Source organism: Lacerta agilis, chromosome 17, assembly GCF_009819535.1.
Source record: "Lacerta agilis isolate rLacAgi1 chromosome 17, rLacAgi1.pri, whole genome shotgun sequence".
Lineage (NCBI taxonomy): Eukaryota > Metazoa > Chordata > Lepidosauria > Squamata > Lacertidae > Lacerta > Lacerta agilis.
Window position 1 is genome coordinate 16,577,656 of NC_046328.1, and position 24,624 is coordinate 16,602,279.

A 24,624-nucleotide genomic window follows, 5' to 3' on the forward strand; every position below is an offset into this window, starting at 1 on the left:
GTGCAGAAGAGGTCAAGAAATGGCCCTGTGAGGGGTGGCGGCGTAAAAAGGCTCTCTTTGGGGGGGGGTTTGGTTCCTGTCTTGACATGAGAACAGACTCTGCTCATCTTCAGCAAACAAATCAGTTCCAACCCCTTTGAGGACCCATGGGTGGTGGCGGGGGGGACACACACATTGAATTACATGGCATGGAATGGAAGTGGAAGGGGAGATGACCCCTGGTTCCCCCCGCCAAGGAGAAATGAGCCCCTCCTGCTCCCTTTCCTTTCACGGTGTATTTATTTAGAAAGCTCTTTGCCGTGTGTTTTGTAGGATGATGTCGACTCACAGCTGGACGTACCCCAAACTCTGCACCCTTGCTTATAATTTATTGGGAGGGGGGTTGGTTCATGCTGCAGCTACTGTAAATAGTGTACTAATGAATAAAAGTGTTTTTTTCTGTATGCCTGGGGTCTGCTTAGCAAGGGGAAAGATGCTGAGGTGGAGAGGTGTGAACACAAATCCTATCCCGTGAGGGGGGGGGGGGCTCTTTGCCACTGCCAGGGAGAGAGAGACACAAATGCGGTCATCCATAAATTGGTTTGTAGATGATTTTTATTATCATTATTGGAAAGGAGGCGGAAGGGGAAAGTGAGGTAGGACAGATTGCATCAACTCTGAACTCGTCCCAGCGAAGGTCATGGATCTGTCTTGGGGGAGGCCAGCCCCCCCACCCTCCCCTTTCCCCAATCCCTCCCCCCAGGCAGCTTTCATCATTTCTAGTTCCAAGGCACCTTGGTCACATTGCCCCGACAACCTAGCCACACATACTGCCCCCTCACACACACACACACCCGTTCCTTTTTCGGCTTCCTGGGTCAGAGTTCTTCTGCCCACCCCCCACCCGCAAGGCATTGGAACCCAAACTCCCCCCACTGTACCTCCATGATCTCAACTGGGTTGCATCCACCTCCTTCCCTCCAGCAAGAACTTACTGCCATTGCAGTTATCCCACAGTTCCTCAGGGGCCCCCAAAGCCTTGGTGGGGGGTGGAGACCGGCTGGGCCCTAACCGGACCTGAAGCACCAGCTTCGTCCTTCATACCTGGGGGCCACACGTCTCCAAGAACTCTGATTTCCCATTCCCATCATATTGCACGTTCCGTATTTCGCCTCTTATGGTCTCAACAACTTCCTGCAAGCAGGCTGGGCCTGGTCTTGGCAGCAGCCATTGAGTCCAGCCAAGCAGAGCTTTTGCAACCGATAGCCAAAGTGTGTCTTCATCCCGTACCCAGCCAAGCTTCTGGCATGCGCTCCTCTTTCTGAAGCTGCCCATTCCGCTGTGCTGATCAATTGTCCTCCCGTCGCATTGCAAGTAGCAGACTTCCCTCCTCTTCTTCCACCACCATCATGCCTCAGGACAAGAGCAGAGATGGCGCTAGGAGAAGCAGGTGGAGCTCCATCTCAACACCAAACTGGATGTTCAATGTCAAAGGATGAGCCCACCCCCCCCCCAACAAGGAGTGGGGAGTTTCTATGGGTGAAAAGGCCAAGGGGGCTAAGGGCTTTTCACTCGCGATGCTCAGCCCCCTACGCACAAGGAGGGAGGAAGTTGATTGTCAAGCATACTCGAGTCGGAAGACGGGGCCTGACAAGTGGCTGCCCCCTTCCCCCAGGTCTTCGTGTCGCACACCGGGAGAGAAAAAGACACACACGGAGCAGAAAACTGGCAGGTAAAGGACACAGAGAGATAACACTGCAAGCTCACTACACGGGATGGTTGGACAGTGGGCTCATGGCGGCTGGCTGCGTCCCCCTCAGTGTCCCGCCTCACGGCTGGGATGGTTTGGACCTTGGTGGTCTGGGGATAACCCCTCCTTTGGGGAGGTGCTGAAGAGGGTGGCCAGGGCCACGGTCGGACTGGTGGGGCTCATCCTGCGGGGAGGCAGGCCCTGGTCGGCACTCTCCCGCCGGGGGCCCATGACTTGATCAATGGTTTCCAGGCGCACGGCTGGCAGCAGTCCCAGGTTGCGGGGGTCTGTGCGGGCCAGGGGGTTCTCGTCAAAGCGCCAGGGGCTTTGGAGGCGAGGCCCGACGAGGCTCTCTGCATTTTGGGCAGCCTCTCGCGACTTGGAGCGTTGGCGGGGGCTGTCCTTGGAGAACTGGATGCTGGGGATTTCGCTCTTGAGGATGCTGCTTCCCCGGCGGCCCTGGGGTGAGGGGCTGCGGCTGGCTGCCTGGTCCCGGCTTGATGAGCGCAGGATGAGTCCATGGAACTTGGCCAAACTGGGGCTGCGGCTGCGGTGACCCTTCATCTTCCCGGGGCTGGGGCTGCGGGATTTGGGGCCCAGCAGGACCAGGGTGCTGTCGTCCTCTTCTTCCGAGGTGCTGCTGGAGCTGTCAGTGGGGCTGGTGGCTTGCTCCAAGGTGGGCAGTGAAATCTGTGTGCAGGGAGAGGAGAGAGGAGAGTCAATATTGACTTGGGAAGGCAGGGCCCACTACCAGATAAATTTTGGGCTGGACGGGTTGAGAGGAGAGATAGGTGCAAATTAGATAGACTTGAAATTCTTCCCCTAACGAAGCAAGAAGCAAATCAAAACAGAGCCAACCTTCACAATCTGCTCTTCTCCAGATTTTGCAATATCAGGTGTACAGAAAAAAGGCATTTAATAGTGTAAAGTGTGCATAGCAAAATGCATTATGAAACTTGCAAAATGAAACAAGCCATCTCAAAGTTTTTAAGCTTGGTTTACTAAACACCAATGAAAGCACACATACTGAATTAGGTCACTCCACAGGGCAATAAATGCAAATTACCCTGTGCAAGTTATCCCAAGAAGTTTCCAGTTCATAATTTCCTGGAACATAGGAAACCTGCCTCAAAGCAAGTCAGACCCCCGGGCCAAGCCAGCTCTGCACAGGGGCCAATTCCTAGGGACCGAGGTCCCTTCAGCTGCCCCACCCCCCAAATATTTCAACTGCCAGGCCCGCTTCTCAAGTTGATGAGCATTGCCATTCAAATTGGGGGGGGGCACATCTTGTTATTGATTATATGGGGTGAAAGGTGGTGCTGTGGTCTAAACTACTGAGCCTCTTGGACTTGGCGTTCAGAAGGTCGGCGGTTCGAATCCCTTCAACGGGGTGAACTCCTGTTGCTCTGTCCCAGCTCCTACTATCCTAGCAGTTCGAAAGCACGCTAGTGCAAGTAGATAAATAGGTACTGCTGCGGCGGGAAGGTAAACAGTGTTTCCGTGCACTCTGGTTTCCGTCATGGTGTCCCGTTGCACCAGAAGCGGTTTAGTCCTGCTGGCCACATGACCCGGAAAGCTGTCTGTAGACAAACGCCAGCTCACTCGGCCTGGAAGCGAGATGAGCGCTGCAAACCCATAGTCGCCTTTGACTGGACGTAACCATCCAGGGGTCCTTTACCTGAGCCCACCAATATATTTATTCAAGTAGGCACCCCTGCAACTTGGTATTGTCCACAATGACTCGCAACCGCTCTCCAGGATTTCTGACAGGGGTCTCTCCCAGTCCTACCTGGAGATGTCAGGGATCGAACCTGTGACCTTCTGCATGCAAAGCAGATGCTCTACCTACTGAGCTACAGCACTTTCCACGAAACTCGCATTGCTGCTTAATGTCTAATAATAATAATAATAATAATAATAATAATAATTTTATTTCTAACCCGCCCTTCCCGATCCAAAAACCGGGCTCAGGGCGGCTAACAACAAATGTAAGACAATGGTTAGGTAAAGGTAAAGGGACCCCTGACCATCAGGTCCAGTCGTGTCCGACTCTGGGGTTGCGGCGCTCATCTCGCTCTATAGGCCGAGGGAGCCGGCGTTTGTCCGCAGACAGCTTCCGGGTCATTACAAATCCGCTTCTGGCAAACCAGAGCAGCGCACGGAAACGCCGTTTACCTTCCCTCCAGAGCGGTCCCTATTTATCTACTTGCACTTTGACGTGCTTTCGAACTGCTAGGTGGGCAGGAGCTGGGACCAAGCAACGGGAGCTCACCCCGTGGCAGGGATTCGAACCGCCGACCTTCTGATCAGCAAGCCCTAGACTCTGTGGTTTAACCCACAGCGCCACCTGGGTCCCCCGTCTAAGACAATGATTAAAACAACTTTAAAAACAGCATAAAAACAAACATCAATGGGATCACCAGGGCTAACTGACCAGGTTAGTCATGCTAGGCCAATAGGAAGAACCAGGGAGGAATTTTAATGTGGGGAACCGAAAAGGATCCCTCCTGCACACCTGTCTCTGTGCTTACCTGGAAGGGCTCTGTCACACCCACCAAACAGCTGTAGCTATTGCTGTAGTAACCCAGGATATAGTCGCCCTTCCCTTTGGGTAGAGACTCTTCTGGAAATAGTAACTAAACATTTGGGAAGAGAAAACGGGACAGCTATAAGGGTGGTCAAGAGCAGCAAAATGCCAACCTAAACATCAGAGAGCCAGTTGTGGTGGTGTCTAATGCAATAATAAATATACACACTGCATGTGCCATACAAACTCTAAATCACGGTTTCCCAAACTTGGGTCTCCAGATGTTGTTTTTTAATACAACTCCCATCACCCCTAGCTAGCAGGACCAGTGGTCAGGGATGATGGGAATTGTGGTCCAAAAAGAAGCTGGAGACCCAGGTTTCGGAAACCCTGCTCTAAATGGTAACACAGGCATCAGTAAGAATATCACACAGTGGTACCTTGGTTCTCAAACGGCCAAAACCCAGAAGTAAGTGTTCCGGTTTTCAAACAATTTTCGGAAGCCGAGCGTCCAATGCGGCTGTCAGCTATTGTATCTGGGGCGCCTGCACAAATCAGAAGCCGTGCCTTGGTTTTCAAACATTTCTGAGGTCAAACCGACTTCCGGAACAGATTAAGTTTGGCGCTTTTGTTTTTGCTATTTATTTTGCGTTTTTGTTTCTGAGGCTTTTTCGGTTTATTTGTTTTTGTGACTGTGTGGAACCCAGTTCAGCTACTGATCGACTGTCGAAACAAAATAGAAAATTCTTTTCAGTAGCACCTTAGAGACCAACTGTGTTTGTTCTTGGTATGAGCTTTCGTGTGCATGCACACTTCTTCAGATACACTGAAACAGAAGTCACCAGATCCTTAAATATAGTGAGGGAGTGGGGAGGGGTATTACTCAGAAGGGTGGTGGGAATGGGTGATCAGCTGATAGGTGTGGAAAACGTCTTAACGGCTGCAATTAGTCTTGCAGGGAAAGGCAAGGGGTGAGATGGCTAAAGATAGCTTTGTTATGTACAATGAGATAAGAATCCAATGTCTTTGTTCAGACCAGGTTTCTCCATGGTTTTAAGTTTGGTGATTAGTTGCAATTCAGCCACTTCTCTTTCCAGTCTATTTCTGAAATTTCTGATCGATTGTGCGACTGCGGAAATGGATAAAAGCCCCCCATCCAAACAATGACTATCATCAGTGCAGGTAAGAAAATAAAGTAATTTTAATTTTTATCACCTACAACACTGTCTTATTTATTTTATAATACACAGTACATTGATTATTGCTTTCATTTTATGGAACAATGGTCTCGTTATAGTAAAATTTATATTAAATTGCTGTGTTAGGGGTTGTTTTTAAAAGTCTAGAACTGATTAATCCGTTTTGCATTTCTTTCTATGGGAAAGCATGCCTTGGTTTTAGAACGCTTTGGTTTTGGAACGGACTTCCGGAACAGATTAAGTTTAAGAACCAAGGTACCACTGTATAATCCAACACATCCTATTATGCCGCACTTTAAATACGTACTCCGATAATATCATAATGCAAAATTGTTTACTGTTACGCCCCCCCCCCAAAAAAAACCCTCATATTCCCATACCTGGTAAACATTGCTTTCGGCGTCTTCCTGCTTTGCCCAGACATAGGCAACATAGTCCTTCAAGTGTCGGAAGCCCACCTGGGAGAGGGGAGAGAGGGAGGGGTCCAGAAAAAAACATCACCAGGGCTTTTTCCAGCGGGGTTGTGCATCCTCTCCCCCACCAAAAGAAACCCCTGACAGCCCTCCTATTATTGTATCTTCGAACCACAGGATCACTCAGCAGGTTAGAGTATGTTGCTGATAAGGCCAAGGATACAGGTTCAATCCCCGTATGGGGCAGTTGCATATTCCTGAATTGCAGGGGGTTGGACTAGATGATCCTCGGGGTCCCTTCCGACTCTACGATTCTACGATTATGATACTGCTATAAAGGGTCTGGGAGTGTCAGCTCTTGAAATAAAATAAAATAAAATAAAATAAAATAAAATAAAATAAAATAAAATAATAATAAAGATTGACTGTAATTTGGAACCTGTAATATATAATTAATATATTCTTCTAAAAAAATGTTTAGGGGCACTCTCATTTTGACTCAAGAAAATCACCATTTTATAGTTCAAATCAGGGAAAATAAACACAGTAAATGGACAAAAGCGCAAAGATTCACAAAATGTTCAGGGGTATGCGTACTCCTGCGCGCGCCCCAGAAAAAAGCACTGAATTCACGCACATATGCAAATGAAATAAAGTAAAATAAAATTAACCTGCTTAGCCAGAGGGTTTTGGGAAGGGACATAGCTCAGTAGCAGAGCACATGCTTGGCATGTAGAAGGCATCTGCTTCAAACTCTGGCATCTCCAGGCAGGCCTGGGAAAGACCCCTGCCTGACTCCCTGGTGGGGACAATACCGAGCTAGTTAGATCGGGGGTCTGATTTGTCAGAGGCAATGACGCTTGGCTAGGTGACCTAAAGATCTGGCTTTCCTGTGCACACCAAAACCATTGGGTTCCTGCAAGGATTTTGCCCGCCTTCATTTGTGCTGTTTCTGAACCTCCCACAGCACAGAACAAGCATCGCTGCTGATCATCTTCGTCATGTGGCTGTTTGTTGCTCCCTCCACCCTTGCAGTATGAATAATTTCGATCAGATGCCTTGGAGGTCTGGCCCTGGGAATCATCGCATTTTGGAAATCATCCTGAAATTGTTTTAATCCTAGCTTTTACCCCCAGAGAGGTGGCGGAACAGAGCAGAATGGAAAATGATCTTGGAACACTTAAAAACATTGCATTTGTAATAATTACGGTTCATCCAGGCTGCCTTTGGCAGTCAGGGATTGTAAAATATTTATCGGCTTCCTGACACTTTCAGTGGAAAGAAACTAAATGAGTAACAAAGAGCTTCATTAATTGCTAAAACCACACCAAAAATAGTAATGGATTTTGGTGTTATTAGATCAGGTTGTCAAAGATAAAACACAGTAGACAGAACTGTCAGGTTAAATATAGTATCATCTGGCCGCCTTTCTGAAATGTATGTGCAGAATACAGGGGCGTAGCAAGGGGGGCGGGGGGTGGACTGCCCCGAGTTCCGGGGGGGTGTGACACTTTGGCCAGCCCCCCTGCCCCGCCGGGCGGGCCCCGAACTGGGGCATGTTGCCTTTTCCCCCTTCCAGCGGCTATTTTTCGGTGAGGGGTGGGCCAGCGAGGAGGGGGTATCATGCCAGTGAGAAGCGTGACGCCCCCTCCTCGCTGGCCCGCCCCCCGCCGAAAAAAGCCACGGAAAGGGGGAAATTCCCCCTTTCAGCGGCATCCACGTGCATTGTGACGTCACGACGCATGCGTTGTGCCACTCCCCCAGGGGGGTGCCTCTGCGCCGGTGCCCCCAGCAGCGCAAAGGCTTGCTACACCCCGGCAGAATACAAAGATTGGGGGTTTTTCCACCCCACCCCTGAATTTCTTAACATCTCTTCCTGTTGTCCTCTGAGAAGCACTGAGAGATAAGCTAGCCCATGCACACACAAAAAGTTGTTTTCTTTTATTCTCATTCTTCGTTTTGTCTTTACAGTGATGGCAGGAAAAAAGGAAAAGGAATTGGGATATTTAATTCCTGGAAAGGTGAGCTTTGCAAGAGGTCAGCTGCTGCGGGGGGGGGGGGGAGAGATAAGCTGTGCAAAATCTCACAGTGTGCATCACAGCCCATTCCCGTGTGCAGAAGCAAGCACACTCAAAGCTTATTTTATTTGCCCTCATGTCGCTGGGCAGCCCTCGGTCAGGTGTTCCTGGAAAACAACTGTGTGCGGCAACTGCCTCTTACCCGGTAAAGAGCGACCCAGTCCCAGGAGCTGCGGTGATAGCTCGAAGACACCTTGTACCAGGTGACAGCTTGCTCCGGTTTTGTCCACTCATCAGCTACCTGAAGCTCCACCAGCGGCATGTCAGCCCTGGAAGCAAACTGCCAGAGAGAGAGAAAAGGGGTAGCAGGTGGTCATGCGAGCTGGGCTTTGCTGTGTTTGACAACTCACAGCAACCTGCTAAGGCAGCGGTTCCCAAAGTGGGTGGTACCATCCCCTAGGAAGTGGTGGGATTGCCTAGGGGGACACCAAAAGGCAAGGGGGCAGCAGGGGTGCTGCTGGATGTGGGATGTAATCCAATGGAGCAGTCAAATACAACATTCCTTGTTTCCCTAGTGTGGGCACAGGCAGGGGGATGTTGTACTCCAGCCAGTATAACTTCCTGTTCCATTGGTCTGGAGCGTTCTCCCCCCGCATGTGACCAAGGAGATGGGCGTGACCCTGGCTGACTCCATAAAAGAGCTGAGTCACAAAGTCACTTCTCTCTCTTGATGCCATGCTGCTCTCCTGCAGCCATTTTGATCTCTTGATGCTGTTTTCATAATGTGTTTTGCTGTCTGCTGGATCTCAGCCAGCAGCACATGGGCTCAATCCCCATAAGGGATGAACTCAACGCTATGTTCTGTAACTACAAGCTAAAATCTGCCTTCAGGGATCATACTGTGAACTGAATGTGAGTAAACGTCTTGTTACTTTTAAGGAAAGACTCTTGTGTCTTTATTCTTTTAAGAGGGATCAAAAGGGGACACCGGGAATAATCCAGTCTGATCAAGCCAGACTGGATTGCTTAACTAAAGAGATTCAAACAAATCTGCAAACTAGCTTCCTGCTCTATTAAGGGGAATCTGCTCCGCTACATGACTCATTAGTGCGAGTGAAGGAAGGATAATATTTAATCAATATATCCTCTCCCACTGTACTTAACATTCCCACACTCGAGTCGTAAATGACTATCAGGCTTTAACAGCTGGTATCACGAGTTTGTGGGGTTAAACAAAATACAGGCAACACCCGATTTGCACGGGGATGGTGTTACAGGTCATCACACCAGTGCTGTCAAGTATCCTGTTTTCCCCGGGATTCTCCCTTATTTCAAGCAGTTTCCCACTGCTCTCCCTTATTTTTTATTTCCCTTAAAATTTCCCGTTTTTAATGGAAGCAGCTCCTCCCCTGCTGGCCAGGGACTGGGTGGGAAGACCTCGCCTACTTGGAGAGAAAAGCCTCAGCCCTCAAAGCAAGTGGGAGCTGTTTCCCGTGCTTACAGGGGGGTGTATTCCTCCCCCTGCATCAGCCCCTATCCATTGCTGCCGAGCCCCTCAGCCGGCCAATAGGGTTAGCTGGCGGGCAGAGCCTGGCTGCCTTTGAGCAGCTGCTGCTTCCTGTCCTGTTTTGATGGGATCAGACAAGAAGACGATGGGGCTCCATCGCACGGAGCACATGGCTGCCCTCCTCTTTGCTCTGCTCTGAGCCCGCTTGGAGTTTACATTGCTGCTCTGTCCACTTTTGCTTCTGGCTCCGCCCACCACTGACATGTGACTGTCCCCGGGAGAGGTGAGAATGCTGATCCCTTATTTTCAAATCCGAAACTTGACAGCTATGCATCACACACACATGACTATGTAGCACATGTAAGCTTGTCATCACGCCCCTGTTACACCCTCTTCCAGGTCCGAACAGGGTGTGTGCATGCACAGCTGAGCCTGACTTGAATGCATGCAGAATGGTCATTGCTTGTAGTTTCGGATTTTGAATAAATGTGCATTTTCCACTGTTTCTAATTTTATTATTATCTTCCTCAGAGGATCGTGCAAACCACTATATTGATTAATGCTTTGCATAGGGCAGGGTAGGGGGCACTGGGGGTGAGTTTATGGAACCAAGGGGGCGGCAGAGGCCCCCAAAAGTTTGGAAACCACAGGTTTAGGAGAAGAGTTCAATAGACAGAGCAAAATTCTCTGTCCCAGTTTTCTGGTTGAAGAGAGGCCTTGATCTTCCCGGCTCACAACAGCACAGACCTGACTTGGCGCACAGCCAGGACAGCCCAGAGATTCCCAGCTGCGTCACTTTCCACCAGGGCTCCAGACTCACCTTCACGGCAAAGATGGAGACCACTGGCTTGTGGTCACTGACGGTGTACTCCATGTGGCTGCAATAGCAAAGCTGGTTCACAGACAGGAGGCCACAGATGGATCTCCCGGGATGGGTCGGCGCGCCAGAGCCTTTGATCTTCCACAGGATCCGGTCGGTCCAAGCCGGCTTCCTTTTCTTGGCACTGTGAGGCACGCAAGAGAGCAGAATGAGTGGGCGCTAAAGGAAGTGCCTGAGGGCACAGCGGTTCTGATCCCTCCTCTTAGGATCAGAATGCCCAGTCCAGTCCAGCCGGACACGCCCCATTACCTGGTGTCATACATGTCGGTGCCCACATCAAACTTGAAGGTTGGGGGGAAGTTGAGGGGTCCCTCCTGAAAGCCTTTCAAGATAGGCCATGTGTTCTTAGCGATGTTCAGCTGCATAGAACAAGACCCAAGGAATGGAGAGAGAAAGAATGAGAGCAGCGTCACATAGGGAGGAACCTAAAGGTAAAGGGACCCCTGACCATTAGGTCCAGTTGCGGACGACTCTGGGGTTGCGGCGCTCATCTCACTTTACTGGCCGAGGGAGCCGGCGTACAGCTTCCGGGTCATGTGGCCAACATGACTAAGCCACTTCTGGCGAACCAGAGCAGCGCATGGAAACGCCGTTTACCTCCCCCCCGGAGCAGTACCTAATTATCTACTTGCACTTTGATGTGCTTTCGAACTGCTAGGTTGGCAGGAGCAGGGACCGAGCAACGGGAGCTCACCCCATGGCAGGGATTTGAACCGCCGACCTTCTGATCAGCAAGCCCTCAGCTCTGTGGTTTAGACCACAGCGCCACCCGCGTCCCAGAGGGAGGAACCTACTGACACCTTATTATAACAGAGAGAGAGAGAGAGCCCTCACCTGGTCCTTCTCCCAGAGCTGGTGGAGGATGTTGTTGTCAATTGCATATTTCACAAAGCGGATGTCTAGGCTCTCAATGCGGAAGTTGAGGTCCCCAAACCAAAAGACGATGCTGGGGGGGGGGGAGGGAAGGAAGGAAGGGAGACACAGGTGAGGCCGGGACCCTCGGCTGTTTGAGTCCGCAGCATGGCCGAGTCAGAAGGGAAGGCAGAAATTAAGACACATTCACAGAGATGCCATCTAGCAGCGTGGCTGTTCACCTAATTGGAGAACCTCCATGTAAAAGAGCAGGGCTATCAGAAGCTGGAGAGCAAGGCAGCCAGGGAAAAGCTGTTCCTTGGTTGTGCAAATTCCTTGCAGTATCTCAATGGCCTGCTTAACTATTTATTTGTGCTTTTATCGTGCGTTTCTATATTGTGAACTGCCCTGAGATCTTCTAATGAAAGGCAGTATATAAATCTAATCAATAAAATATTTCTTTTAAAAATAACAACAACAGGCATTTCTCTCTCATACACGCACAAACAAACAACTGGGACACTCGAGGGGGGAAGGAGCCCGGCCCCTCCCAAGCAGCAGAGGAAGGAGGCTTTTGCAGGGAACAAACAGCGGTGGCTAAGCCGAGATTCTGATGTAGGTCACCGCCAGCCGGCAGCCCTCCTGGCTGGCTTCCAAACTGCTCCGCTGCCAAATGGATCAGGTGGCCTGGAGCATTGGCATCAGCCTTGTTAGTCGAAGCCTCCCGATAAAGAGAGTCTCAGGCTTCAAGAGGGTCAGATGTCACGGCAAGCCCTGCGTGTGCCAGCCTGCCCACCTGGGTGGCCCACGAAGACACATTTCCACCAGCAGGGACCAGTCGGAATCAGATGGCAGAACTGATGTGGGCAGATGGGGGGGCGGGGAGACAGATTGCACTTGGCACTGATACCCGTCCCATATCTTCTTTTCTTTTTTAAAAAAAAAATGTCAGAAAACAACCACTTTGAAGATGGAAAATTCGCCTGTTAGTTCTGGGAATCTGCTTTGTGGTGGGCACGATTTCTGCGCAAATGCTTTACGTCCATCGATTTCTCCCCACCCTCTCTCCCCCATCCCCTGTATGTGTGAGAGAGACAGGGGCAGGGAGGGGAGGGAGTTAGTTTAGCCTGGAGAAGAGAAGAATGACATGATTGCCTTCTTCAAATACCTAAAGGGCTGATACGTGGGAGACGGAGCAAGCTTGTTTTCTGCTGCTCCAGAGAGGAGGACTTGAACGAGAGCTGATCTACAGCGGAATGGACTCACTCAGAAAGTAGTGGGTTCTGCTTCATTGGAGACTTTTAAACAGAGGATGGGTGGCCATCTGTCAGGGATTTTTTAGCCGCGATTCCTTCGTTGCAGGGGGTTGGTCTAGATGACCCGCAGGTCTCCCTTCCAACTCTGCAATTTCAGCCTCCATATTCCCTCACAGCTCCTTCAACTGCCCCACCTCATCCCTACTCAAATCCTCTGTGTCCCTCTAGCCCTGCTTCATTGCAACCTCTGCCATTATGTAAAACCTCCATTTAAAAACCTGCCCTTCCTATTTTGTTCTCTTTTTCCCCACCCCGACATCATACAACTCCAAGAATGTGATGCAGTACCACAGATCCTCCAACAGGGGGGACTGTGTGATGACAGCATCGCGTTTTTATGTATATAGGAAGATATATATCACTTTGAAACTGGGTTGCTGCTTTATTAACGTTCAGATTAACTGGCCTATGTGTCATTGGTGTTTTAAACAAAAACAAAAAAAAATGCCGCTGTCTTTCAAAAGTCTTAAAGTGCCTGGTTTCCAAAGTAATTTCATGATTACATAACCCCAGCTTTCTCAGTCCAGTGGTCTCCAGCCTATTCTGGCTGAGGTTGATGGAAGTCCAGAACAGCTGGAGGGCACCTGGCTAAGAAAGGCAGATGTAAGCTTTCTTATAAGTGTTCTGCCCTAGGAAAAAACAGCCTATAAATAAGTATGTGTGTATTAGGGGCTGGTTCCCCTGCTCACTCGGTTTGTCAATCCTGCCTACCCCTTTGCCCTCCCCCCCCCGCACCTTACCCCCCACCCTTTAAATCTCACCCACCTATTCTCTCCATAGCTGACCTCCCCAACAGCTTCCGTAAGCCTGCCTGTCATTCCTCACGGTACAGCTGGTGTGGCCACCTGCTGGCAGCCATGTGAACTACAGAGCATGACAACACCTTACATTTCTATATATATAGGAAGATATGTATTCATACACACTGAAAAGGAGTCTCAGAGACCAGCAAGACTGGGAAGAGGGGAAATAACCGAGGCAGTGGAATGGAGGCTGGAGTGGATTGGGAGTCCTACCCATCTTCCTTCTTGCTTCTCTCTGCTCAAAATCGCCTTCCGACTAAACATCAGGAAGAACTTTTTGATGGTAAGATCTGTTCGACAGTGGAACGGTCTCTCTCGGAAAGCAGTAGGGTCTCTCTTTCATTGGAGGTTTTTAAGCAGAGGTTGGGTGGCCATCTGTCCAGGTTTATTTAGTTATGCTTCCTGCATTGCAGGGGGTTGGACTAGATGAGCACCGGGGGCCCTTTCCAACTCGATTATCCAGGAGAAAAGATCAGACTCTCTATCACACAGCAGAGCTTTTCAGCCACAGGGCCACGTTCCCTTCTGGACAACGTTTGAGTGGGAGGGAGACGTGGTAGGTGGGGCAAAGGAATAATGGGCGGGGCAATTAATATGCAATGCACTTGGAACAAAGACTTACTCGTGGTCAAGGATCCCGCTGGCTGACGGCCCTTCGAACTGCTGCATTTGGAGGATGGTGGTGAAGTCCTCCTTGCGCTGCTCTGCCTTCTCCATGTGTGCTGGTAGGTGGCAGTTTAGGAAGCAGACCATGTTGCCAAAGATGGAGAGGCGGATGCTCACCCCGCCTTTATTGCCCTGCATGGGGGGGGGGGAGAGAAAGGTATGGATCAGCTGCTGCCAGGGGCTACACCTTCTCTCTGCGCCCTTGGATGCATGCACATTTTTTGTCAGGCGTCAGGGAATCAGCTTCCTCCCCTCCGTGGCAGTAGATAAGCAGAACAAAGGAAAAGGAGTCTTCTTACCGGTTAGAAACTTTAATAATCACAGCGACAGAACAAAGAACACTCCTCCTAGAAATTTGCAGTGTTCCCAATTAAGTTCCCTCCTCCTTCTGTCCCTATTAAACTACTTCACTCCTACTTCTTGTAATCTGAGCTTGGAGCTGCTGTGTTTTCTGTTCTGCCACTTTCTGAGCTCTCAGTGTCTTTGAGGAAGGGGGGGGGTGGATGCTGTCCAGCGGCTGTGAATCTGTTAACCCCCTCTCTGCCAGTGTTTCTTCTCTTAGCTGCTCCTAATTCAGTATTTCACAGCTTCTGCCTTCTGAACTATGCCCCTCTACAAACCATTGTTCCAAATCTATACTGTCCTCCTGCTCCTGGGAAGATTCAGGATCGGGGGAGGGGGTGGATCCCACCATTTTTCCTCAGTGCAGCCCTCCTCAGCACAGTCCCTGACACTTACCCAGTATCCTCCCAGTCCCGTCCTGGTGCAGTCCGTCTGGATATCCTGTAGAAACGGCAGGTGGTAGTACTTGGCAAAGACCATCAGGATGACACCTTGCATCCGCACCGTGCTCACCTGGAATGGCAAAAGGCAGTGAGAGAGCCAGGCAGCATGGTGCAATGGTTAGAGCACCCGGCTATAGGGCCTGGGAGACACGGGTTCATTTTCCCACTTGGCCACAATGAAGCCTGCCAGGTGATCTTAGGCCAGCCACCATCCCTCAGCAGGGTTGTTGTGAGGGTTTAAAGTGGGGAGGTGTGGGGAGAACTTTGTGCATCACCCTTGAGCTCCTTGGGAGGGAAAGTGGGATATAAATGCAATAATGAATAAATAAATCTCTCCACCCTCGTAGAAGGCACAACACTCAGTTCGAATCCTGCACACACACACACACCTCAGACTCAGGATGGGAGGCTTGCAGACTGATCTGCAACAGCAAAGTCTAATTAAGGAGAGTGGAACAATAGAAGTATAGAAGCACAGAATTGGAAGGGACCACTGAGAGTCATCTAGTCTAACCCTGTTTCTCAATTTGATCCTTTTACATGGTTTTGTATGTTTTGTAGTATTTTATGCATTGTGACTTGCCGTTATTTTTATACTATAGTTTAGTAATTCTTTATTGTAAGTAATAAGCATAAACTCTTTCATTACAGGTGAAACTCGAAAAATTAGAATTTCGTGGAAAGGTTCATTTCTTTCAGTAGTTCAACTTAAAAGGTGAAACTAATATATGAGATAGACTCATGACATGCAAAGCGAGATATGTCAAGCCTTTATTTGTTATAATTGTGATGATTAAGGCGTACAGCTGATGAGAACCCCAAATTAACAATTTCAACTTTGGGGTTTTCATCAGCTGTGAGCCGCAATCATCACAATTATAACAAGCAAAGGCTTGACATATCTCGCTTTGCATGTCAGGAGTGTATCTCATATATTAAACTCCAGTAGCTAATGAAAACAATTGCTTACATAAATGAACTTTTCCACGATATTCTAATTTTTCGAGTTTCACCTGTATTATTTGTTGACCTTTAATTTTACTGTTTACTACTCTATTACAATGGATTGCTGAATACAGTCTTACCTTGGAAGTCAAACAGAATCCATTCTGGAAGTCCGTTGTTTGTTTTAAAGTTATTGTGACTTTTTTGGGTACTGGATCAGATTATTATAACGTGTGTGACCTTTGCTGTCTATTTTCTTGTTTCTTCAGCTCGTAAATCACTTTGTAACACCGCCTTTCTATGTTACTATACATACACAAATTAAAAGTGAACTGAAATGTACTGCAGGAGTGTCAACTAAAGCGTCCATAACAGAAGGACATCCAACCTCTGCTTAAAAACATCCAAGGAAGGAGACTCCAGGCTAGGGCTAGAGGTGAGCTGCTGTCTGGAGAAACAAATCCAAAATACGTGTATCCATGGAAAGTCAGCTTATTGACGGCTACCACCCATGATGGCTTTGCTGTGCCTCCACAGTAGTGCTTCTGAAACCCAGTTGCTGGAAACCACAGGCAGGGGGAAGTGGGTTCTTGTGCCCAGGTCCTGCTTGCAGGTTTCCGACAGGCATCTGGTTGGCCGCTGTGAGAACAGGATGCTGGACTAGATGGGCCGCTGGTCTGATCCAGCAGCCTCTTCTCATGTTCTTATGAGTTATGCACAGCGCTCCATTTTCAAAGTGTGTTTCCTTTCTGTATTATATTACATTGTATGCCACTGCAAGAATAGCAGCGTATCCAATTCTAGAGAAGAAGAGGAGTTTGGATTTGATATCCCGCTTTATCACTACCCGAAGGAGTCTCAAAGCGGCTAACATTCTCCTTTCCCTTCCTCCCCCACAACAAACACTCTGTGAGGTGAGTGGGGCTGAGAGACTTCAAAGAAGTGTGACTAGCCCAAGGTCACCCAGCAGCTGCACATGGAGGAGCAGAGACGCGAACCCGGTTCACCAGATTACGAGACTACCACTCTTAACCACTACACCACACTAGAGCACAAAAGTAAAACATGTAAGGGAGATGGAGGCGTCCCAAGGTGATCTGGCGCGTTATGAATGTGTCCCGGAAAGCTCCGGTTGTGTGGGGGGGTGGGGGGGCGGGGTGAGAGAGAGAGTGGAGTGGAATCAGGCTGTCAGAACAAGCCCATCCCATCGCCCCAAGTCACACAGAGGCTGTCCTAAATAGGGAGACAGCACAGCAGGATCCTCAGCCCTTGAGAAACCAGCAGCGGCTCCTCTCTCCTTCGCCGTCACAACAGCCTCCCAAACGTTCTGATGCTCCTCGTCTCCATGGCATCGCCATGGAGACCGCTGTGATGTTATCACCGGGAGCAGGGCAGAGTTCTGAGGTCATCCGAGGAACTCAGGCAGGCAAGCACCCAAAGCTATGCCAAGGCTACTGGAGCCTCGCACCCTCAAATCCTGTGGAGGGAGGGAGGTTGGCACCTGCGACACTCACGAGGGGCATCTCCTCGGCCACCCTTGGCATCCCAGAATCCCATTGGCGCAGCAGTTGCTGGGCCGAATGGGCTGGTGCATGCAGATCTCTGCAATCTGGGCTGTCGTCTGAGGTGTCGTATATGTCTTGGGGACACATCTCTCTATGCGAATCTGCCTCCCTGTGTGAGCACCTACTCTCAGCGCCCTCAGACACCAGAGGGATCAACTGGAGAGAGCCTTTTCGGTGGCCGCTCCCAGATTGTGAGGTTCCCTCCCAAGAGCGGTCAGACTGGCTCTCTCCATATCATCCTCCGGCTGGCAGGCTAAGAGAGGCCTTTGAAAGCTAAAGCTCAGATGATGCCGATCCACTGGGCTGCCATCCTGGCAAACAGGATTCAGACACCATATCAAGCTGCGTCCCATAATGCGCTTTAGGACAGGAGTGGGCAGGAGAACTGTCTGGATCGACTGGGAGGCTGCCACATCGAGAGGGCAGAGTGAGGCCATGGGCAGTGTCAGGCATTATGTGCATTTGTGTATTTTAATAAACTGAACAGAGTGAATGTTTATGAGTCATTGGGGTGCAGGGATTGTGCAAATGAACTTAGTGCTTAGCTTATATTTTTAGTTGCTATTTTGTTAATGTTTTTAATATTGTTTTATGGATTCTAAACGCTGCATTGATTTGTTAAACGCTCGACTTGTCACAATTTTGAGGTTGAGCCCGACTTTGGCCAGGGAGGGTGGGATATAAATAAAAGTTTTATTATTATTATTACTTGTTATTATTCATTTGTAAGAAAATATGAAACCATTTTTGCAGGGGGGGGAATCAATGGGGGGGTTGACAAGAAATTTTCTGCACCGGGTGCCACCTGACCTTCCCATGCCTCGGGGGGGGGGCAATTTTTTTTTTGCCCCGGGTACCAATTTACCTTGCTACGCCATAACACCAAGATCACAGGTTCGAGCCCAGCATGGAACAGCTGCATATTCTCGTATTGCAGGGGGTTGGATTAGATGACTGTTGGTGTCCCTTCCAACTCTACAATTCTAAGTCCTGACTTTGGAACTTCAAGGCACCTTGCAGCGGACATCATTGTGATGTCAGGTGATTGACAGGTGGGCCACCTGTCCAATGCGGCTCATGCATCCAATCCCAATATGGATCTGGCCCATGTAGTTTACACACACACACACACACACACACACACACTGGTAATCTAAACTGCTGGACTATGCCAAAACGGCAAAATTAATTGGGAGACTCAGGAACCAAGAAGACAAGGACTTTAAAAAGGAATGGGGGAAATTTATAATTTACTTAGGAGACCACTGTAAGCAAAGCAAAACTTTAGGTGGACTATAAGAATCACTTGCAAAGTAACGAAGATTATGGATAATTTGGAAAAATGAAAAAATTGGAGAACATATTGATATGCAGTCTTAATTATTGTAATAAGGACCCATGTAGGAGATGGGGCAGAGAATCTCACAAATGATTATACAAATTGTTTGATTGTAAATTTCTATCGATAAAAATAAATTTAAAAATATTTAAAACAACAACAACAACTGCGGGAATAAAAACACAGTCCCTTAATTAAGTTGGCATTGGTCCTGGCTTTTTTTTTTTTTTTTAAAAAAAATCTGTTAGTACAAACAACATTCTGATTCACTGTTGTTGTTTTGTGTAAAAATGAATTTCATCAGCCCTCTGATTATTTGCAATTATTAAAAGCATTTGCATTCATAACCAAAAGAAAAAAAGAAAAGAAAGAAATCCCCACCACCGCCATTCTTAACCTGTCCTCAGCTTGTCGCTGAGTTCCCCTCGGTGCTTACCAGTACAAAATTAAATGGACTCAACACCTCCATGAAGAGTTCGCTCCACTGGTCTGTGAAAAGAGCATCTTTGAGCCGTTTGTTGATCATGGAGTTCACCTCCTGGAGCCTGAAAACAATTCAAAATTGCCATCAGCTGGCAGGCAAACACTTTGGAAAGAACACTCTGATCTCCAAGCACTTGCACGGGATAAAGAAAATGGAGGGAAAGTCTCATGTTCTTATAAATAACCTCCCCCTTTTCCCAGAAAATATGTACACCAATTGATTGTAAAGCAAAAAGTCTCAAAGAGAAAAAACTATAAAATTAACTATAAAAACAACTCTTTGAAAGATAAAGTCAGCAATGAACTAAAAACAGATTAAAACTTACAGCAATTTTTTTAGGCTTCTCTAAACAAAAATGTTTTTTTAGCAAACGGCAAAAAGAGTGCGGGGAAGGCAGCTGCCTGGTGTCAATAGGCAGTGAGTTCCAGAGATTAAGCCCCACTCTTGACCAAAAAAGAGAGAGATTGATTTCTTATAAATGCATAATGGGTATTATGTAGAACAGCACCAGTTCCATAGTTCAAAGCAGCTGCCCAGGATCAGAGGGGGCTGAGCTCACCCCACCCACAGGGCTGAAATCTCTTCCCCCACCAACCCAGTACAAAAGACTCCGTGGCTCTTCAAAACCTCGCCCTGCACCAATTCAAAATCAAAAGGAGAACCTGTTCTTCTGATTCAAAATACACGAGGGAGAAAAACCACATAATTGCCAGATAATGGAATCAAAGAATTGAAGTTTGTTCTGAGGTTTGTGCTGAGTTGTTGCTACATCAAAAAACTGAAAAGTGCTTTTTCAGTTCTCCAGTTCTCCATTCTCCATCAATTAGGAAAACAAATCGCATCTGAAATTTACAAAAGGGGAGGGAGAATTTGGGGTGGGATGCCTAGATTTGTGAAGATTACATTAGGGAAACTTGGTTGCAAAAAAACAAACCAACCCTGCAACACTGTGCAAAAATGTATATATTATTAAAATAAAGGTTGGCAGTGAATTTTTAAAAAGAAAAATATACAAACTGATGTAGAAGTTGCAGGAGCTGGGTATGTTTAGCCTGGAAAAGAGGAGGCTGAGAGGAGATATGATTTTGTTGTTGTTCAGTCGTTCAGTCGTGTCCGACTCTTCGTGACCCCATGGACCAGAGCACGCCAGGCAGTGTTCTCGAAGCCAAACTCATGTTAGTAGCTTCGAGAACACTGTCCAACCATCTCATCCTCTGTCGTCCCCTTCTCCTTGTGCCCTCTATCTTTCCCAACATCAGGGTCTTTTCTAGGGAGTCTTCTCTTCTCATGAGGTGGCCAAAGTACTGGAGCCTCAACTTCAGGATCTGTCCTTCTAGTGAGCACTCAGGGCTGATTTCTTTGAGAATGGATATATGATAGCCATCTTCAAATATCTGAAGGGCTGCCATGTGGAAGAGGGAGCAAGCTTGTTTTCTCCTGCTCCGGAGGGTCGGAACCAAACTAATAGATTCAAGTTACAAAGAAAGATTCCAGCTAAGCATCAGGAATAAATTTCTATAAATAAGAGCTGTTTGAAAGTGGAGGTCGTGGATTCTCCTACGCAGGGCTACCTTTGAAGGTAACCCGGAAGCTGCAACTAATCCAGAATGTGGCAGCTAGACTGGTGACCGGGAGACCATATAACACCAGTCCTGAAAGACCTACATTGGCTCCCAGTACGTTTCCGAGCACAATTCAAAGTGTTGATGCTGACCTTTAAAGCCCTAAACGGCCTCAACCCAGTATACCTGAAGGAGCCTCTCCACCCCCATTGTTCAGCCCAGATGCTGAGGTCCAGCTCTGAGGGCTTTCTGGTGGTTCCCTCCCTGTAAGAAGTGACGTTGCAGGGAACCAGGCAGAGGGCCTTCTCGGTAGTGGCGCCCGCCCTGTGGAACACCCTCCCACCAGATGTCAAGGAAATAAACAACAATCTGACTTTTAGAAGACATCTGAAGGCAGCCCTGTTTAGGGAAGTTTTTAATGTCTGATGTTTTATTGTGCTTTTAATTTTGTTGGGACCCATCCAGAGTGGCTGGGGAGAGCCGGCCAGAGGGCTCTCCTCTTCTTCTTCTTCTTCTTCTTCTTCTTCTTCTTCTTCTTCTTCTTCTTCTTCTTCTTCTTTGGAGGTTTTTAAGCAGAGGTTGGATGGCCATCTCTCATGAATACTTTAGTTGAGATTCCTGCATTTCAGGGGGCTGGACTAGATGTCCCCCAGGGTCCCTTCCAACTCTATGATTCTAAGTGAGGAGAATGAAACTTAAAGGTTGTGGGGGGGGGGGGAGATGAGAAAGGGAGAGAAACTAAATCAGGCAGATTTGGCCATCTCTAGTCCCAGATGTTCACATCTGGGAATCAGTGCCCCGAGCACCGTTCATTCACCCTTCAGAGTTGTGTTGGATGGGAGTTCACACTCACTTAAACACACACTCCACTGACATGCTCTGCAAAAAGGGCAGTCCATGGCAGACCCTTTTCCTTACCCAATGGTGATCATGTCTGTGTCGTTGGAGTCCCCCGTGTTGAGGTGCAGGAGCGAGGTCACGTCGGTGGGAGGCATGGCTGTACCAACGTTCCAGGTCACGACAGTGATGCTAAGAGAAAACAGGGAGCCTGGCATCAAAGGTCACCATTAGTATTAAACTCAAGGCTGGATGACTGTCACACACTCTACCTGGGGCTGCCCTTGCGCCTGGTTAGGAAGCTCCAGCTGGGGCAGAATGCTGAGGCCAGACTGCTGATGGGAGCTTCTGGTCGAGAACATGTGGCCCCTTTGTTAGAAAACCTCCACTGGCTGCCCATCTGAACAACTTAGGTCCAGGGTCCCACAGGGACCACTTGAACCCAGTACGTTTCCGAGCACAATTCAAAGTGTTGGTGCTGACCTTTAAAGCTCTAAACGGCCTCGGCCCAGTATACCTGAAGGAGCGTCTCCACCCCCACTGTTCAGCCTGGACACTGAGGTCCACTTCTGAGGGCCTTCTGGGGGTTCCCTCCCTGCAATAAGTGAGGTTACAGGGAACCAGGCAGAGGGCCTTCTCGGTAGTGGCACCCATCCTGTGGAATGCCCTCCACAACTATCTGGCTTTTAGAAGACACCTGAAGGCAGCCCTGTTTAGGGAAGTTTTAAATGTTTGATGTTTTCTCGTGTTTTTAATATTCTGTTGGGAGTCATCCAGAGTGGCTGGGGAGAGCCGGCCAGAGGGGCAGGATATTACTATTATTATTATTATTATTATTATTATTATTATTATTATTATTACTACATGTCCTAGCTTGAGCGTGGAAATCACCTGCAGGAGCATCAGTGGTTCTTCCCCAAGTTGGTGAAGCTCATTTGACAACAAGAAACCCGAGCCTTTAGTGTCATCGGCCCAGTCCTGTGGAACTCTCGGCCACTAGATAGTCAGCAGATGCCTTCTGTGCCAACTTTTAAACACCTGCCGAAAACATTTCTACTCTGTCAAGCCTATGCAGGCAATTAAGAACACACCTTTCCACATTGGTTAATTGATGTCTGTTTTTAACACTCTAACCTTTTTATAGTTTTTGTCTTACTGTTTTTTATGTTTTAACAACTTTGTGGGATTTTTTTTACATAGCGGCATGTACCGGTAAATACAGTGGAACCTCAATTGTCGAACGCTCCAGATGTCGACTGTTTCGGCTTTCGAACACCAACAACCCGGAAGTGAATGCTTCCGTTTTTGAACAATTTTCGGAAGTCGAATAGCTTCCGAGGCGCATTACTCCTTTTTTTCAATGGATTTTGCTGACAGCCCTATTGCACACCCGTTGTCAAATGTTTCGGAAGTCGAACGGTCTTCCGGAATGGATTACGTTCAACAACCAAGGTTCCACTGTATTTTTATAAGTAAAATAAAAGAATAATTATTGGTTGTTGTTATTATCATCTATGTGCCCTTCACCCTAAAGTCCCAGGGAAGGTTACAACATTAAAACACACTATTAAAAGCAGTTTAAACAACTTACAATCACAAAATAAGGTAGGACCCTGATAAAAAAAAAAAGGTAAAGGGACCCCTGACCATTAGGTCCAGTCGCGGACGATTCTGGGGTTGCGGCGCTCATCTCGCTTTACTGGCCGAGGGAGCCGGCATACAGCTTCCGGGTCATGTGGCCAGCATGACTAAGCCGCTTCTGGCAAACCAGAGCAGCGCACGGAAACGCCGTTTACCTTCCCGCCGGAGTGGTACCTATTTATCTACTTGCACTTTGACGTGCTTTCGAACTGCTAGGTGGGCAGGAGCAGGGACCGAGCAACGTGAGCTCGCCCCGTTGTGGGGATTCGAACCGCCGACCTTCCGATCGGCAAGCCCTAGGCTCAGTGGTTTAACCCACAGCGCCACCCGCGTCCCATATAGGTCCCCAATAGGGTTGCCATATTTTGAAGAGCAAAAAAAAAAAAAGGACATATTTGCCAACTTATACTTTTAACTATGGATCGCTATGACGACTCTACTCATGAAAAAAGAGGACATGTCCTGTAAAAAAGGGACACATGGCAACCCTAAAAGTGTGGAAAGCCAGAATGGCAACCCTAAAGTAAGATGGACTGAGGCAGGGGCGTAACAGGGGTGGGGGGCAGGTCGCCCCGGGTTCCATAATGGAGGGGGTGACAAAGTATGAAGGGGGAAAAAATTGAATTTTTTTTAATGCCTGCTCCGAAGGTCTTATCTTACTATACTAGGGATTATATAGCTATATCTGAAATTTCATGCATATAGGTTAATATCTTGACCCTCCTCCACCAAAATAGCTGTTCACTTGGCTGTTTTCCTATGTCATAAAGGCTGAAATTTCAGTTCAGAGAACACTTTACTGTTCCCAACCCTAACCCTGTGGAAAGCCTTCTAATTAGACTTTAATTTGATTTTGAGATGTTTTTAGGAGGTAATTTAATTATTGTTTGATTTTATACCAGTGTTATGTATCTGGTGTTAGCCACCCTGAGCCCGACTTCGGCTGGGGAGGGTGGGATCTAAATAAAAGTTATTATTATTATTATTACTTGTTATTATTCCTTTGTAAGAAAATATGAAATAATGTAAAACCATTTTTTGCGGGGGGGGGGGGGCCTCAATAGGGGGGTTGACAGGAAATTTTCCGCACCAGGTACCACCTGACCTTCCCATGCCTGGGGGGGGGGGGTGACTTTTCTTCTTCTTCTTTTTTTTTGCCCCCGGGTACCAATTTACCTTGCTACGCCCCTGGACTGAGGTTTGCTAGGCTGAGATCCTCTAACCAGAAGCTCTTATTTCACATTCACCCCTGCACACCAGGCATGCAGGGGGGGGGGTCTGTGCAGATGAAGTTGCACACCCCCCAATCAACAAACCACAGACAGAGTTTCCTTGCCTCACCCCAGACACCACCATTCAGCTGCATGCTTTTGAGACGACGATTTTTCATCTGAGCCGAGCAGCTTCCAAGAATTTTGCAGATCAAGACAGTGACAGCCTTTGAACACCCCAATTTTTTTATGCCTCAACCACCTCCTCATTAATCCAGAATTTGCTGCCTTCACACATCACAAGGGGAATCTTCTAGGTGTAGTTTTAGACATCTTTAAAAGGTT

At 48.2% G+C, this 24,624-nt stretch overlaps 1 protein-coding gene across 2 annotated transcripts in view; it reads right to left on the reverse strand.

Annotated features, from left to right (window-relative positions):
- Nucleotides 1-1,502: 1,502 nt before the first annotated feature.
- Nucleotides 1,503-24,624, reverse strand: part of INPP5J (inositol polyphosphate-5-phosphatase J) — a 35,348-nt gene continuing 12,226 nt past the window's right edge. For both annotated transcript variants that reach the window (XM_033135852.1, XM_033135853.1), the window contains exons 3-13: nucleotides 21,509-21,619; nucleotides 18,981-19,089; nucleotides 14,649-14,765; nucleotides 13,867-14,042; nucleotides 11,108-11,219; nucleotides 10,523-10,632; nucleotides 10,214-10,397; nucleotides 8,089-8,226; nucleotides 5,836-5,913; nucleotides 4,261-4,365; nucleotides 1,503-2,419 (exon numbers count right to left, since the gene is read on the reverse strand). In XM_033135852.1, the coding sequence (XP_032991743.1) occupies nucleotides 1,796-2,419; nucleotides 4,261-4,365; nucleotides 5,836-5,913; nucleotides 8,089-8,226; nucleotides 10,214-10,397; nucleotides 10,523-10,632; nucleotides 11,108-11,219; nucleotides 13,867-14,042; nucleotides 14,649-14,765; nucleotides 18,981-19,089; nucleotides 21,509-21,619 (1,864 nt within the window). In that variant the 3' untranslated portion in view covers nucleotides 1,503-1,795. The remainder of the gene's footprint in view (nucleotides 2,420-4,260; nucleotides 4,366-5,835; nucleotides 5,914-8,088; nucleotides 8,227-10,213; nucleotides 10,398-10,522; nucleotides 10,633-11,107; nucleotides 11,220-13,866; nucleotides 14,043-14,648; nucleotides 14,766-18,980; nucleotides 19,090-21,508; nucleotides 21,620-24,624) is intronic.